Source organism: Penaeus japonicus, unplaced genomic scaffold (genome assembly GCF_977035675.1).
Source record: "Penaeus japonicus unplaced genomic scaffold, GWHDUDI00000001_assembly GWHDUDI00000032, whole genome shotgun sequence".
Taxonomy (NCBI): Eukaryota; Metazoa; Arthropoda; class Malacostraca; order Decapoda; family Penaeidae; genus Penaeus; species Penaeus japonicus.
The window spans coordinates 27,009,394-27,025,945 of record NW_028234434.1 but is presented as its reverse complement, the minus strand read 5'-3'; the positions used below and the strand labels follow the sequence as shown (position 1 = coordinate 27,025,945).

At 45.7% G+C, this 16,552-nt stretch overlaps 1 protein-coding gene across 1 annotated transcript; it reads left to right on the top strand.

The window, feature by feature from the left end:
• Window positions 1–173: 173 nt before the first annotated feature.
• On the top strand, window positions 174–16,121 carry LOC122242953 (beta-1,4-N-acetylgalactosaminyltransferase bre-4). The gene is made up of 7 exons (XM_086556541.1): window positions 174–478; window positions 708–903; window positions 6,315–6,466; window positions 7,053–7,134; window positions 10,850–11,033; window positions 12,217–12,435; window positions 15,916–16,121. Exons 1-7 carry the CDS (start codon window positions 455–457, stop codon window positions 16,034–16,036), a joined length of 978 nt encoding a protein of 325 aa, XP_086412667.1. The 5' UTR covers window positions 174–454; the 3' UTR covers window positions 16,037–16,121.
• The last annotated feature ends 431 nt before the right edge of the window (window positions 16,122–16,552 follow it).

The window sequence follows — 16,552 nt, the reverse complement described above, 5'->3', positions numbered from 1 at the left end:
AAAAAAAAAAAAAAACAAAAAAAAAATAAAAAAAAAAAAAAAAAAAAAAAAAACAAAAAAAAAATAAAAAAAAAAAAAAAAAAAAAAAAAAAAAAAAAAAAAAAAAAAAAAATAAAACCACCCATTTTGTACTGAAGACCAGTAACGACTGACAGGGGGTGAGTTCAACGGTTAGAGTGTTGCCATCACCCACGCACGCTCGAACTCAGCTTAGTCGGCCTCCAGCCCCGCTCTCTCGACGACTAACAAGGTCCCTCTCCCTCTCTCTCCTCCCTCTCTGTAACCGGGGTATTAATTGCCACTGTAACCCAAAGTGCAAATGCAACATTTATAGGACAATCGAATCTGGAATATCGAGACGGTGCAAGCAAGCACGTCCTGATTATGTGGCAACCATTGACTTTGATAAGAATGTTGAATTAGTGATGATAATGAGAGATTCCACTTATCCGCGATGGCTCTTCAATGCATAAAGAAGGTAAGTGTATCCTTCCGTGTAAGGAGAACTTAGATCCAAGAGTCTGTAGTAAGTAGACAAACAAATACGTCAGTAGACAAACAAATACGTAAGAAATTTGTCTTGATAATACAGTGTTTGCTGGCTAGAAGAAAGGAAATGATAACTGCGAAAGATTACGGTTCCGGAAGTCACGAATGAAAGCTGACCGCATCATATGAATAGTAACATATTATTTCTTCCTCCCCAGGCTCATTGCTTGAATACATACATCAAGAGTGCGGTTCTGTTGATAGTGATGGGTGTAACAACGTGGTTCCAGATTTCGACCAGCAACAGATACGACAGAAAACCCGATTTTCCTGTCGAAAGCCTCATAGACATAATGCCACCCCTCAGAGACAAGAATGGCTTGCAAGCTTGTCCCATTCCTCCCCCAGGCCTCGGTCAGTGAGAAAGGGGGTATTTTTTTCCGAATAATGCCGTGTTATTAAATACCACAAAGGTGGTATCGATGGATTCTTCTCAAACTCTACTATTTATATATAGTGGAGGAAATGCGCGATTCCATCCCCACAATCTGGGCCCCCCTTTTTTAAGGCACTTCGTGCTACCTCGTGCTACTTCGGGGCATATTTCGTATGCAAAATCTTAACCCAATTACCTACCTCATTTTGCCTAGGTTTGAAGTTAGCCTTAGCCAAAGGGGTGGGGGGATTCAACCCCCCCTGGACCCTCCTATTCAGGGCACTTCGTGCAACATACCTTGTGCAAAATACCTCGATGACCACCATCCCCGGGCGGAAATTCAAACATGGTTGTGTTTACGTATTTACTGCTACTGCGAGCTGTGGACTGGAAACCCTCAATGAATTACCTGCATGCGCTGTAATGTTCTTTCGATAGATGGTGCAACATGCCCCATTGTTTACTGTGTAATTGTAGAGTGTCCTCTATTGAGTGGTCGCGTCATTATCGGTCCTAGTTTCCTATCCTGAGGAATATATATGAGACGAAGACTCAGTTGCTGTCGTCATGGCCCAGTGTAAGGTTTATTCGTGGTCGCGGCATTTTCATCTACAGGACTAATTACGTATCATAAGTATCACGATGTGTCCTGAATAGGGGAGGTCCACAAGCGGGCGTAGCCCCCTCATGGCAAAGGCTGACTTCAAAACTAGGCAAAGTGAGGTAGGTAATTGGATTAATCTTTTGCATACGAAATATGCCCCGAAGTAGCAGGAGGTAGCACGAAGTGCCTTAAAAAAAGGGGGGTGGGGCGAAGCACCACCTTGGCTAGGGCTAACTTCAAAACTAGGCAAAGTTAGGTAGGTAATTGGGTTAAGATTTTGCATACGGGATATGCCCGGAATTCATATTTTACCCCGCAATTTCTCTGATCTACTTCATGTCCTCCCCTACTATCGGGACCCAGATTGTGGGGTCCAGGGGTGGAGTCGCGCATTATTTCCACTAAAAATGACCAGTAGAGGTTGAGAGGAATCCATCGATACAACTTTTGTGGTATTTAGCGACGCGGCGGCGTTCGGAAAATTTACCATATATTTCAAGATAACTTTAATATAAAATTGATCTAAAGATTTATTTTAATACAACATTCACATACGATTTACACACATCAACTTTAGAATAAGTTAATAATATATGTGTATTATATATATATCATTCCATATATTACAGAATTTATATGCAAATTTGCTTTCAAACTTCCGTTCTCGAGGTTGGAATCTTTGGGGCAAACGTGTTGAGGGATAATGTCCTTTTTCCAGTTATTTATTTTTTAGTTATCTTTTTTTATGGTAATAGATTCGGTACGTTACACAGTGGTCGAAAACATCGATTTTGTGATTAAAAGTCTACAAAAACCAAGGGAAGATTTGAGGTATGTCTGTAATATTAACCTTTATCTTTCATCGTTTTATAAATTGAATTTACCAAAGGACTTCCTCTTGCAAATACTACAAATCATGCAATAGATTTATTGCAGTTATATCATTTGTACATATCATGTGCGGCAATATCTATAACTACATGGATATTATATGAAAAATAACAATGTACAATATGAAATTTGGCATTACATTTTGATAATTGCATTAATAGAAAATGAAAGTTGGTTGAAAGTTCACATTTGGTCAGGATGGATGAAGTATACTATTAACATTCAAATGCGAAATAGTTTCATATTGTAAACCCAACTTTTGATCACGAAATAGCAACTTCCGACGACTGTGCGTTGAGTCGTGCATCTCTCATGTGCTGTAATGTGTCCGTCCACCTCGACCTTGGTGGAATCTGGCTATGTATGAGACATGTTTTATAGGCTTATATGGGTTCCCCAGCAGGCTTATATGGGTTCTTACAGCTCCAGTATTTCAGCATGGACACAGAAGACTACTTGTTTTTCCTTTATTATTCATATTTGAAATGGAAAAAACAACAACGTTTACATGGCAGGAAACGGGTGCATAGTATTAATATTACCAGACCTGTGGTGGGAGCTAGACTTCCCTCCGTGTTGCAGTGTTTTCTGCCCTAGATTTATATAATTTTTTTGGCTTTTGTTCCAAAACCCGGCTTGTCCTGAAACAGACTAGTAATTCAAAATCTAAATGCGTCAATAGCGTGTCATTTCACGCCATCCGCGGCGCTTCGTCGTACCGACATCAAATGGGCGTCGCGGTGACAACTGTGGTCGTGACGTGTGAAAGCGTTCATAGCCACCCGTGGTTATTTGAGAGCAAGACGTCGTGTTGTGGACGGCGCACGGCGAAAAGTCGATACGTGTGAAAGGAGCCCAAGAGTAGTATCTATATTTATGAGGATCTTCACTTCAAACTCCTCTGTTATATTTCTGTCATCCATTGTGAGTGTATTATTTTCCTTGCCATTTTGATATTATTAGGGATTTACTTCCCTCGCCCCTCTCCTCATACCCTCTACTCCTTTTCCTCTACTTCATTCGTTCCTCTTCTAACACACCCCTCCCCTCCCGCCTCGTAAGCCGAACTTCATTAATCGGCTGCAGATTATATATATTTTTTTTATCCGAATGGGTGATGTTCGTAAGATGAAATGGAGCCAGTTTGTTGCAAAGATGCTATCTTATTTTGCATAGCTGAGGTGGACTGTTAAATCAGCAACAGAAACAACTGATTCTGGAATTATATGTAGGTCATCAAAGATTTTCCAGAGAAGGGGTCCTAGGAGGCCTCCTTGGGGGACACCAGCAGATGCAACAGAGACTTTAGATTCAGTTTCTGGCTACAGTGATACTTCTTTTCCAAGTAGCTGGAAATGAGTGAATGTAAATTTCCCGTTATTTCGTCTTGATCTTATTTTGTTGGTAGACCTCCGTGTTAGACATCATCAAATGCTCGTACAATGTTAAATGTAATGCCTCTTGTCTCAATACCTTGGTTTAAGCGCAAGTTCCAAGAACTAGACAGCACCAATGGTAGATCTGAAGCTGATTTTCCTTTAGAAAAAAAAACAAAAAACAATTGACTTTTCTATATAGAGGTCTGCCATTATTATTCAGGTGTGTTTTCATAGTTCCGACAAGGATATAACTAAAACACGTAAGCAAGAATAGGCAACAAGGTTATTGGACGGTAGTTTAGAGAGGAAATACTTGCGCCGTTTTAGTTTCAAAACGTGTGGGCTAACTTCAGCTTTTTTTTTTTTTTACATGGGTTTCATTTATAACCATTTCAATTGACTTGCTATTGGTTATGGAGGTAAATTAAGTGTTTGTTTGCTGGTATCTTTAATTTTCATCTTATTAGAGGAGTACTGGGTAAAGATTTCTGCTTTATCTTTGCTAGTTGCGGTCGTGCTATCTTCAGCTTGAGATGGTGGTGTTACGTCATCCCGAAAGAGAGCATGGAGGGACCTCTTTCTCTTCCCCACCTTTCTCTCTCTCTTTCTCTTTCTCTCTCTCTCTCTTTCTCTCTCAAACTCCTCTTCACCACTTTTCTCTTCTTCTTTCCTCTTTTCTCTCTCTTTCTCTCTTACTTCTCGCATCCCATCTCCTTCTTTCTCCTCTCTTTTTCTTACTCTCTCTTCTCTCTCTCTCTCTCTCTCTTTATCTCTCTCTCATCTCATTTCTCTCTCTTCTGTTCTCTCTCTCTCTCTTTCTCTCTCCCTCATCTCATCTCTCTCTTTCTCTCTCTCTCTCTTCTCTCTCTCTCTCTTTATCTCTTCTTTTCTCTTTCTTTCTCTCTGTCTCACTCTTTCTCTTTTATTCTTTCTTTCTTTCTTTCTCTCTTTCTCTCTTTCTCTTTCATTCTTTCTTCCTTTCTCTCTTCTCTCTCTCTCTCTCTCTCTCTCTCTCTCTCTCTCTTTCTCTTCTTTCTTTCTCCACTTTCTTTTGTATACATTCTTTCTTTCTTTTCTGTCTTTCTTTCTTTTCTCTCTCTCTCTCTCTCTTCTCATCTCTCTCTCTCTCATCATCTCTCTCTTCTCTCTCTCTCTCTCTCTTTACTTCTCAATTTCTTTCTCTCTCTCTCTCTCTCTCTTCTCTTTCTCTCTTTCTCTCTTACTCTATCTCTTTCTTTCTTTCTCTCTATCTCTTTCTCTCTTTCTCTCTCTCCTCCTCTCTTTTCTCTCTCTCCTCTCTCTCTCATATTCTCTCTCTTTTTCTCTCTCTCTCTCTCCTTTCTCTCTCTCTTTCTCTATCTCTGTCCCTCTCTCTCTTTCTCTCTCTCTTCACATCTCTTTCTCTCTCTCTCTCTCTCTCTCTCTCTCTCTCTCCCTCTCTCGTCTCTCTCTCTCTCTCTCTCTCTCTCTCTCTCTCTCTCTCTCTCTCTCTCTCTCTCTCTCTTTCTTTCTTTCTCTCTCTCTCTCTCTCTCTCTCTCTCTCTCTTTCTTTCTCTCTTTCTCTCTTTCTTTCTCTCTTTCTCTGTCTCTTTCTCTCTCTCTGTCTCTTTCTCTCTCTCTGTCTCTTTCTCTCTCTCTGTCTCTTTCTCTCTCTCTCTCTCTCTCTCTCTCTCTCTCTCTCTCTCTCTCTCTCTCTCTCTCTCTCTCTCTCGTTCTCTCTCTTTCGATTGTGTGAAATCTTTTCTCACTTTGCAATTTACAATTCATATCGCATTAAAAAAAATATGACTTTTTGCTAACGTCTTATAGTCTAAAAAATATAGGTTCATCTCTTCTTGTGTATGTATAAGGCATCTAATACGAATTTTTATTTCAACTTAATAAGATTGGATCCTCTATAACACCGCTTCAATTCCTTGTGATTCAATTTCTTGATTCGCTTATTAATTAGTTTTATTGTTGTTTATTCTGATAGTATATTTATTTATTGTTATTATCAATATTGCTATTATTGTTATAATTATCATTATCATTGATGCTTATGTTATTACTATTATTGTATCATCCTCATCATCACTACTACTACCACCACCACCACTACTACTACTACTACTACTATTGCTGCTACTACTACTTCTATTCCCACTACTTCTACTCCTATTCTTACTACTACTGTTACTACTACTACTCCCACTACTACTACTACTACTATTACTACTACTACTCCTCCTATTCCTACTACTTCTACTCCTATTCTTACTACTACTACTCCTATTACAACTACTCCTACTACTACCCCTACTATTACAATTCCTACTATTACTACCCCTACTACTACTACTACAGCTGCTACTACTACTACTACTACTCCTATTCTTAATACTATTACTACTACAACAACAACAACAACAAACTACTGCTACTACTCGTACGACCACCACCACCACTCCTATTACTATTATTAACACGATTAGTATTTCTATTCCATTTCTATCAATGATCATTATTTCCGCAGCTGCTCGGATGGGCGTGGAAGCAAATGTGACCGAGGCCGAAGCCGAAGTCAACGTGGCGAACGTCCGCCAGGGAGGGAGTTGGTGGCCAGAGAACTGCACGGCGCCCTGGAGTGTGGCCGTGGTCGTGCCCTACAGAGATCGGGAACATATGGTTGTGTTTTTTTTTTTTTTTTTTTTTTTTTTTTTTTTTTTTTTTTTTTTTTTTTTTTTTTTTTTTTTGGTGGGGTGGGGGGTCGGGGGGAGGGTGTGTGGTTTGGGTCTTTTGAGGGGGATTGGTGCAGGTCTGTCTCCGTGTTTCTCTCTATGTTCTCTGTTTTCTCTTTCTTTTTTCTCTCTTTTTCTCTTTCTCTCTCTCTCTCTCTCTCTCTCTCTCTCTCTCTCTCTCTCTCTCTCTCTCTCTCTCTCTCTCTCTCTCTCTCTCTCTCTCTCTCTCTCTCTCTCTCTCTCTCTCTCTCTCTCTCTCTCTCTCTCCCTCCCTCCCTCCCTCCCCCCCACCCTATAACATCTCCTCCTCCTCCCTTCCTGTCCCCCTCCCCCCTTCCTGTCCCCCTCCCCCCTTCCTGTCCCCCTCTCTCTCTCTCCTCCCCCCAACCCCTCTCACCCCCTCAACAAACATCAATATGACCAACAAACCTTTAAACATGTCCTCATGTGCTTAGATTGCAATTCGAAATAGTATTGCATAGATTACCTTGCAATTAACTAACCCTCATCTTTCCCCTTCCCTTTGTTACCAGATCGGTCCTTTTCTCAATCACTTGCACCCTTTCCTGCAACGGCAGATGCTCAACTACTCCATTTACTTCGTGGAACAATCAGGTACGTGTTTCTAGAAGGGGAATGGATGACTTTGTGGGAGATTATATCATGTGGGAGTATGAGGGGGGGGGAGGTATTTTGTGTGGGAGTATGAGAGGGAGTATGAGAGGGAGTATGAGAGGGAGTATGAGAGGGAGTATGAGAGGGAGTATGAGAGGGAGTATGAGAGGGAGTATGAGAGGGAGTATGAGAGGGAGTATGAGAGGGAGTAATCTGAGGGAGTCTGAGAGGGGAGTATGAGAGGAGTATGAGAGGGCGAATGAGAGGGAGAGTATGAGTGGGGTATGAGAGGGAGTATGGAGGGAGTATGAGCGGGAGTTATGAGAGGGAGTATGAGCGGGAGTAAGAGAGGAGTATGAGAGGAGTATGAGAGGGGGGAGTACAGAAGAGGGAGTATGAGAGGGAGTATGTGAGGAGTATGAGAGGGAGTTTTGAGAGGGAGTATGAGAGGGAGTATGAGAGGGAGTATGAGAGGGAGTATGAGAGGGAGTATGAGAGGGAGTATGAGAGCTGTGAGTATGAGAGGGGAGTATGAGCGGGGTATGAGAAGGGAGTATGAGAGGGAGTATGAGAGGGAGTATGAGAGGTGTATGAGAGGGGGAGTATGAGAGGGCGAGTATGAGAGGGAGTATGAGAGGGAGTATGAGAGGGAGTATGAGAGGGAGTATGAGAGGGAGTATGAGAGGGAGTATGAGAGGGAGTATGAGAGGGAGTATGAGAGGGAGTATGAGAGGGGGGGGGAGGTGTTTTGAGAGGGAGTATGAGAGGGGGGGGAGGTGTTTTGAGAGGGAGTATGAGAGGGGGGGGGGGGGGTTGGGAGAGGGAGGATGAGAGGGGGGGGGTGGTGGTTGGGGTGGGGTGTATGAGAGGGGTGGGGGGAGGTGTTTTGAGAGTGCGTATGAGAGGGGGGGGGAGGTGTTTGGAGGGGTTATGACGAGGGGGGGAGAGGTGTTTTGAGAGGGAGTATGAGAGGGGGGGGAGGTGTTTTGAGAGGGAGTATGAGAGGGGGGGGGAGGTGTTTTGAGAGGGAGTATGAGAAGGGGGGGAGGTGTTTTGAGAGGGAGTATGAGAGGGGGGGGGAGGTGTTTTGAGAGGGAGTATGAGAGGGGGGGGGAGGTGTTTTGAGAGGGAGTATGAGGGGAGGGAGGTATTTTGTGTGGGAGTATGAGAGGAAGTATGAGAGGGGAGAGAGGTATTTTGTGTGGGAGTATGAGAGGGAGTATGAGAGGGAGTATGAGAGGGAGTATGAGAGGGAGTATGAGAGGGAGTATGAGAGGGAGTATGAGAGGGAGTATGAGAGGGAGTATGAGAGGGAGTATGAGAGGGAGTATGAGAGGGAGTATGAGAGGGAGTATGAGAGGGAGTATGAGAGGGAGTATGAGAGGGAGTATGAGAGGGAGTATGAGAGGGAGTATGAGAGGGAGTATGAGAGGGAGTATGAGAGGGAGTATGAGAGGGAGTATGAGAGGGAGTATGAGAGGGGAGGAAGGTATTTTGTGTGGGAGTATGAGAGGGAGTATGAGAGGGGAGGAAGGTATTTTGTGTGGGAGTATGAGAGGGAGTATGAGAGGGAGTATGAGAGGGAGTATGAGAGGGGGGGAGGTATATTGTGTGGGAGTATGAGAGGGGGGGGAGGTATTTTGTGTGGGAGTATGAGAAGGGGGGGAGGTGTTTTGAGAGGGAGTATGAGAAGGGGGGGAGGTGTTTTGAGAGGGAGTATGAGGGGAGGGAGGTATTTTGTGTGGGAGTATGAGAGGGGAGGGAGGTCTTTTGTGTGGGAGTATGAGAGGGGAGGGAGGTCTTTTGTGTGGGAGTATGAGAGGGAGTATGAGAGGGGAGGGAGGTCTTTTGTGTGGGAGTATGAGAGGGAGTATGAGAGGGGAGGGAGGTCTTTTGTGTGGGAGTATGAGAGGGGGGGAGGTATTTTGTGTGGGAGTATGAGAGGGGGGAGGTATTTTGTGTGGGAGTATGAGAGGGGGTGGGAGTATGTGTGGGAGTATGAGAGGGGGGAGGTATTTTGTGTGGGAGTATGAGAGGGGGGAGGTATTTTGTGTGGGAGTATGAGAGGGGGGGAGGTATTTTGTGTGGGAGTATGAGAGGGGGGGAGGTATTTTGTGTGGGAGTATGAGAGGGGGGAGGTATTTTGTGTGGGAGTATGAGAGGGGGGGAGGTATTTTGTGTGGGAGTATGAGAGGGGGGAGGTATTTTGTGTGGGAGTATGAGAGGGGGGAGGTATTTTGTGTGGGAGTATGAGAGGGGGGAGGTATTTTGTGTGGGAGTATGAGAGGGGGGAGGTATTTTGTGTGGGAGTATGAGAGGGGGGAGGTATTTTGTGTGGGAGTATGAGAGGGAGTATGAGAGGGGGGGAGGTATTTTGTGTGGGAGTATGAGAGGGAGTATGAGAGGGGGGGAGGTATTTTGTGTGGGAGTATGAGGGGGGGGGGGTATTTTGTGTGGGAGTATGAGAGGGGGGGGGGGTTTGGTGTGGGTGTATGAGAGGGGGGAGGTATTTTGTGTGGGAGTATGAGGGGAGGGAGGTATTTTGTGTGGGAGTATGAGAGGGGGGAGGTATTTTGTGTGGGAGTATGAGAGGAGGGAGGTATTTTGTGTGGGAGTAGGAGAGGGGGGAGGATTTGGGGAGTATGAGAGGGGGGAGGTATTTTGTGTGGGAGTATGAGAGGGGAGGGAGGTATTTTGTGTGGGAGTATGAGAGGGGGGAGGTATTTTGTGTGGGAGTATGAGAGGGGAGGGAGGTATTTTGTGTGGGAGTATGAGCGGGAGTATGAGGGGAGGGAGGTATTTTGTGTGGGAGTATGAGAGGGGGGAGGTATTTTGTGTGGGAGTATGAGAGGAGGGAGGTATTTTGTGTGGGAGTATGAGAGGGGAGGGAGGTATTTTGTGTGGGAGTATGAGAGGAGGGAGGTATTTTGTGTGGGAGTATGAGAGGGGAATTGCACTCTGTTAATTGATATATTGTATATTCATGTATATGATTCATAAACTTATTTATGGAATTCTGATAAAGATATGAAATCGAAATCGATGTTCATATCTTGTTTCGTGAAGTTATTCAATGATTCGTATAACAAATAAATAAATAGATAGATGAAAATACAGCACTAATGCAAATCAACTACGTAACATTTATAGAAACCACTAGGCCACAACCACAATACAAACACACCAGTCATCCACCATCACCACCACATCACACAAATACACTACCGACTCGACCACACCAACCACAATCAACCACACCAACCAACAAGGACAACCACAACCACACCCACCAAGGACAACCATACTCACCATCCTCAACCACACCCACCACCCAAACCCAACCCCGCCAACACCACCCACTCACCAACACAACCAACACCACCCACTCACCAACACAACCAACACCACCCACTCACCAACACAACCAACACCACCCACTCACCAACACAACCCTCAACCCCAACCCTACCCTCAACCACACCCACCGCCCAAACCCAAACCCCACCAAACTCACCCACCAACACCCCCCCCACCCACCAACACCCCCCCCACCCACCCCACCCACACCCACCCCCACCCAACCCAACCCCACACCAACACTCCCCCCCCCACCCCCACCAAACCCCCACCCCCACCAAACCCCCCCCCCACCAACACCCTCCCCTCCCCCCCCCTCCCTTAACCTAACCAAACCAAACTCCCCTCCACCTCGCAGCCGGCAAGACCTTCAACAAAGCCATGCTGCTGAACATCGGCTACAAGCAAGCGCAAGCAGAGGGCCCCTGGGACTGCTACGTCTTCCACGATATCGACTGCGTTCCCGAAGACGACCGGAACCTCTACTACTGCAGCAGTCAGCCCAGACACCTGGCCGTCAGCCCGGATAAGTTTGGCTACAAGTGGGTTTTCTTTGGATGTGGTGGGGGTGGTGGGGGGTGTATGGTGGTGGGGGTGGTGGTGGTGATGGTGGTGGGGGTGGTGATGATGGTGGTGGTGATGATGGTGGTGATGTATGGTGTATGGTGGTGATGTGTTAGCTGTTCTGTTACTGTGGTAACAGAAGCGATGATGGTGGTAATGTGTTAGTTCTGTTACTGTGGTGTCCAGTCGAGTCGTTGTTATTGTTCTTGTTTTCATTTTTTTGTTTCTGTTGTTATTTTTATTGTTATGATTATTGGTATGGTAATATTATTTGTGATAATCTTAATTGTTTTTTATTACTATGAATATTATTACTACTGCTATCATTATTATTAGTAGTAGTAGTAGTCGTAGTAGTAGTAGTATCATTTATCATCATCATCATCATTATCATCATCATTATTTCTCTTGTTCACGGTTTTCGAGTTGTCTTCCCCGGTTTTCAGAGAACATCAAGTAAAAAAGCTTGATCTCAGATTTTCAACAAATACCCCCAAATTTTTGCCGTTCCGAACAGACAAGCTTTCCGTAATGTCACGAATTCTTCTTGCAATTTGAGCTTCTTTAATTAACCATTCAATTCAGTGAGCTTCTTACAGTTCCCAGTTCCCTTATATAATTACTGGTCCAGATTATCTTTTTTTTTAAACTGAATCTTCCAATCCATTATCATTGTTTTTAGTAGAAATACAATTACTATTGCTATTTCTATATTACTTTTACTATTGAAATTACTATTGTCTTTATTATCACTCTTATTATAATTATGGTTATGATTATGATCAGTAGTATGTCATTATTATAGTTGTTATTATCTTTATTGTGATAGATATTGATAATGATTTTGATTTTAATGGTTATTATTGTGATATCAATGTCGTTCGATTTTTCTGATGTTATATTGGCATTGCCTTTTCGAGTGTGGAATCTGAAGTTCTATTCCCTCCGCCCTTCCTCCCCCCACCGTCCCTCCACCCCCTCCTCCCTCCTCCCTCCTCCCTCCCTCCACCCCATCCTCCCTCCTCCCCACTCCTCCACCCTCCTCCCTCCTCCCACCCCCACTCCTCCCACCCCCACTCCTCCCTCCTCCCACCCCCACCCCCTTAAACCCTCTCCTCCCCCCTCCCCCCTCCCTCCACCTCCCACCTCCCTCTCCTACAGGCTCTTCTACCCGACGTGCTTCGGCGGGGCCAGCCTTATGAGCGGCTGGCAGATCGAGCGGGTGAACGGCTGGAGCAACCGGTACTTCGGCTGGGGCGGCGAGGACGACGACATGTGGGACCGCATCCACGCCGAGGGCATGGAGGTGAAGCGCTACCCGGAGTACATCGCCACTTACACGATGCTCAAGCACGCGGAGGCTGAGCCCAACCCGGAGAGGTGAGAGAGGGAGGGAGGGAGGGTGGGAGGTGAGAGAGGGAGGGAGGGGGAGAGGGAGGGAGAATGAGGGTGTTGGGGTGGGGGTGGGGAGGGGAGGGTGTTGGGGTGGGAATAGGGGAGGGGAGGGGGGTGTTGGGGTGTGGGTATGGGGGAGGGGGAGGGGGAGGGGTGTTGTGGGTGGAGGAGGGGGAGAGGGAGGGGGTGTTGGGGTTAGGGTGGGAATGGGGAATGGGGGAGGGGGAGGGGGTTGTTGGGGTGGGAATGGGGGAGGGGGAGGGTGTTGGAGTGGGAATGGGGGAGGGGGAGGGTGTTGGGGTGGAGGAGGGTGTAGGGGTGGGAATGGGGGGAGGGGGTGGGGTGTTGGGGTGGGAATGGGGGAGGGGGAGGGAGGGAGGGGGTTGGGGTGGGGGAGGTGGGGAAGGGGGGGGTGTTGGGGTGGGAATGGGGGTGGAGTGGGTGTTGGAGTAGGGAATGGAGGAGGGAGGGGGAGGGTGTTGGGGTGAAGGTGGGGGTGAGGTCGAATGGGTGTTGGAGTAGGAGGTTGATGGAAGGGGAGGGGTTGAGGGGGATTGAGAGTGGGTATGTTGGGGAGGGGAGGGGGGGGTGTTAAAAGGTTGTGGGAGGAGGGAAAAAGGAAGAGGGAAGTTGGAGATTGGGAGTGTGGTTTTAGGGGAGTAGGAGTTAAAAAGTAGGAGAGGTAGAGAGAGTGGGAGACCGGAGATCGATAATTTTTTTTTTCCAAGGTCTACAATATGATGCCTTTTAATTCTGCTTAGCACATATGACTTAGGATGCCTTTAAATCTCCCGTGTCTAAAGTCTTAATTTTACATTCCTTTTCCATTATACCAAATGTTGTTGGGAAGTTCCATGACCACATATGATATATGATATCTTAGCTTGAATAATTTGGAATATTTTATTTTTTCCCGTAGCTCTATCATCTGCAGAATAGCTTTTGAATCCTTCAGTTTCTGATTAAGAATCTCTATAGACACTCACACTCACACTCACACTCACACTCACACTCACACTCACACTCTCACACTCACACTCACACTCACACTCACACTCACACTCACACTCTCACACTCACACTCACACTCACACTCACACTCACACTCACACTCACACTCACTCTCACTCTCACTCTCACTCTCACTCTCACACTCACTCACACTCACACTCACACTCACATCACATACACTCCATCACTCTTACACGTCCTTACACGTACACTTACACTTACACTCACACTCACACTTACAACACACAAAACCACACACACACTCACAACTCACCTCACACTCACACTAACACTACACACACACACACTCTCACACTCACTCACACTCACACTCACACTCACACTCACACTCACACTCACACTCACACTTACACTTACACTTACACTTACACTCACACTCACACTCACACTCACACTTACACTTACACACACACACACACTAACGTGAACAAACAGATATGATAAAACACAGCCAGAGTAAGAAAGCGTAAAAAAATAGGATGTTTCGAACTTTTAATGACAATTCATCCTTAAAAGTGGGAATAAGAAATGAATTGTATTTATTTTTGATTATCTACGTCTGAGGATAAAGTTTAATTAAAATTTCGAAACGTCATTTTTTTTACTCTTATTGTGGCAGTTTTTTTTTTTTTTTTTTATCATATTTACGATTACAAGTTCAGTTTTCAATGTCCATGTTTATGGACATCCTATTTCTCTTCCTCTTCTTCTTCTTCTTCTTCTTCTTCTTCTTCTTCTTCTTCCTCTTTCTCTTCCTCTTCCTCTACTTCTTCCTCTTCTTCTTCTTCTTCCTCTACTTCTTCCTCTTCTTCTTCTTCCTCTTCCTCTTCCTCCTCTTCCGCTTCCTCTTCCTCTTCCTCCTCTTCTTCCTCTTCCTCCTCTTCTTCCTCTTCCTCCTCTTCTTCCTCTTCTTCCTCTACCTCTTCCTCTTCCTCTTCTTCCTCTTCCTCCTCTTCTTCCTCTTCCTCTTCCTGTTCTTCCTCCTCTTCTTCCTCTTCCTCTTCCTGTTCTTCCTCCTCTTCTTCCTCTTCCTCTTCCTGTTCTTCCTCCTCTTCTTCCTCTTCCTCTTCCTGTTCTTCCTCTACCTCTTCCTCTTCCTCTTCCTGTTCTTCCTCCTCTTCTTCCTCTTCCTCTTCTTCTTGAGGGGAAAATGTACACTTGGAAATAGAGGGAGCTCTTGGGAAGGATAAGGGACATGGAATATCAGTAGCGCTGTTTAGTTGTTATTGACAGAGAAGAGAAATGTACACCAATTGTTTTGCTGGAAAATTAAAACCAAAATTAAAGGGATTTTGGTATTTTATCAGTACCGTTGTTGTTGTTGTTTTTTTACATTATAACAATTTCTGATACTACTCTTGCAGATCATGACGTTTAAAAATAAGCGGTTTATTTTTTGTAAATACTAAAGAACATGATATCCACAAAAATATGGATCGGAGGTTTGGAGACCCTTTAAATATTTTAGGGTAGTTTATTTTTCACGAGTGTTTTGGGGAGGTTCTCACTATCATTGATCATTGGATAGAGGTCGCTGGGTTGGTTACTAAGAATGAACAATTCATAGCAACTACCGGCCAACGGTTGTCATACAGAAAGGCCACAGCTCCCACTGTACCCCCAGCTCCTCCCCCTTCCCCTCCCCCTCCCGCCCCTTCCCCTCCCCCGCCGCCACGCACTTCCCCCGACGGGCCCTTCCCCTTCCCCCTTTCCCCCAGGAAAAAGGGCAATCCCCCCGGGCCCCCCAGGAAAAAGCTCCCCCCTTCCCCCCCCCCCCCTCCCCCTTCCCCACTTCCCCCCTCCCCTTCCCCCTTCCCCCTCCCCCCTTCCCCTCCCCTTCCCCCCTTCCCCACTTCCCCCTCCCCCTTCCCCACTTCCCCCCCCCTCCCCCTTCCCCACTTCCCCCTTCCCCCTCCCCCTTCCCCACTTCCCCCCTTCCCCACTTCCCCCTTCTCCCCTTCCCACTCCCCCTTCCCCTTCCCCCCTTCCCCATTCCCACTCCCCCTCCCCCTCCCTTCCCCATTCCCCCCTGACTACGCCTCTGATCTCAAAACACGTTCTCGACAGTACAGCTTTCTTGGCCCAACGCTAAGCACTACAAGAACGATGGCTGAGCACACCTTCCCCCCCTGACTACGCCTCTGATCCTCTAAACACGTTTTCCGACAGGTACAGCTCCTTGGCCCAGACGCTAAGCAGCTACAAGAACGATGGGCTGAACACACCCTTCCCCCTTATACCTCTGATCTCAAAACACGTTCTCGACAGGTACGAGCTCTTGGCCCAGACGCTAAGCAGCTACAAGAACGATGGGCTGAACACCCCTCCCCCCTTCCCTTCCCCCTTCCCCCCTCTCCCCCTTCTCCCTCCCCCCCTTCTCCCATCCCCCTCCCCCCTGACTACGCCTCTGATCTCAAAACACGTTCTCGACAGGTACGAGCTCTTGGCCCAGACGCTAAGCAGCTACAAGAACGATGGGCTGAACACACTGAACTACACCCTCGCCTCGACCACCCGACGGCAACTCTACACCAAATTTTTAGTCGAGATCTGAACTTGTACATAATTAGGGTTTTGACTTTATGTAGAACAAATTAGGAATTGTAGATTTGTTAATTTATAAAGAAAATGTGTATTTACAGTGTCCTTTTATTCTTTATTTTTTTTATTTTACTCCTTTGGGGATTTGGGAAAGGTGTTTTTTCGGTACGGTCTGACTGTATTTAATAGTTCTTGTGTGGATATATGTTTGGAAATGGGAAGAGGGTCGGAAATGCCTCTTTGGAAATGGGAAGAGGGTCGGAAATACCTCTTTGGAAATGGGAAGAGGGTCGGAAATACCTCTTTGGAAATGGGAAGAGGGTCGGAAATACCTCTTTGGAAATGGGAAGAGGGTCGTATCATATAGCCAAGATAAGATATGAATCATACGTGATATGGGTTGATTGCGACTATTTTAGATATTTGAATGCATTTTATATTAAAGTCCTGTTGGTATATATTCAGTGCTGTAATAAAGTGGGTTTTTGGATAAACTTTACCTGTGCAAGTCCTGAAAAGCAAAAAAAAA

Bases quoted from the DNA above. Each gene is read 5' to 3' on its own strand.
- LOC122242953 (XM_086556541.1), top strand. From the start codon at position 455: ATGGCTCTTCAATGCATAAAGAAG. The intron at 6,467-7,052 runs GTTGTGTTTTTT...CTTTGTTACCAG, and splicing joins ACAGAGATCGGGAACATATG to ATCGGTCCTTTTCTCAATCA. The intron at 7,135-10,849 runs GTACGTGTTTCT...TCCACCTCGCAG, and splicing joins TTACTTCGTGGAACAATCAG to CCGGCAAGACCTTCAACAAA.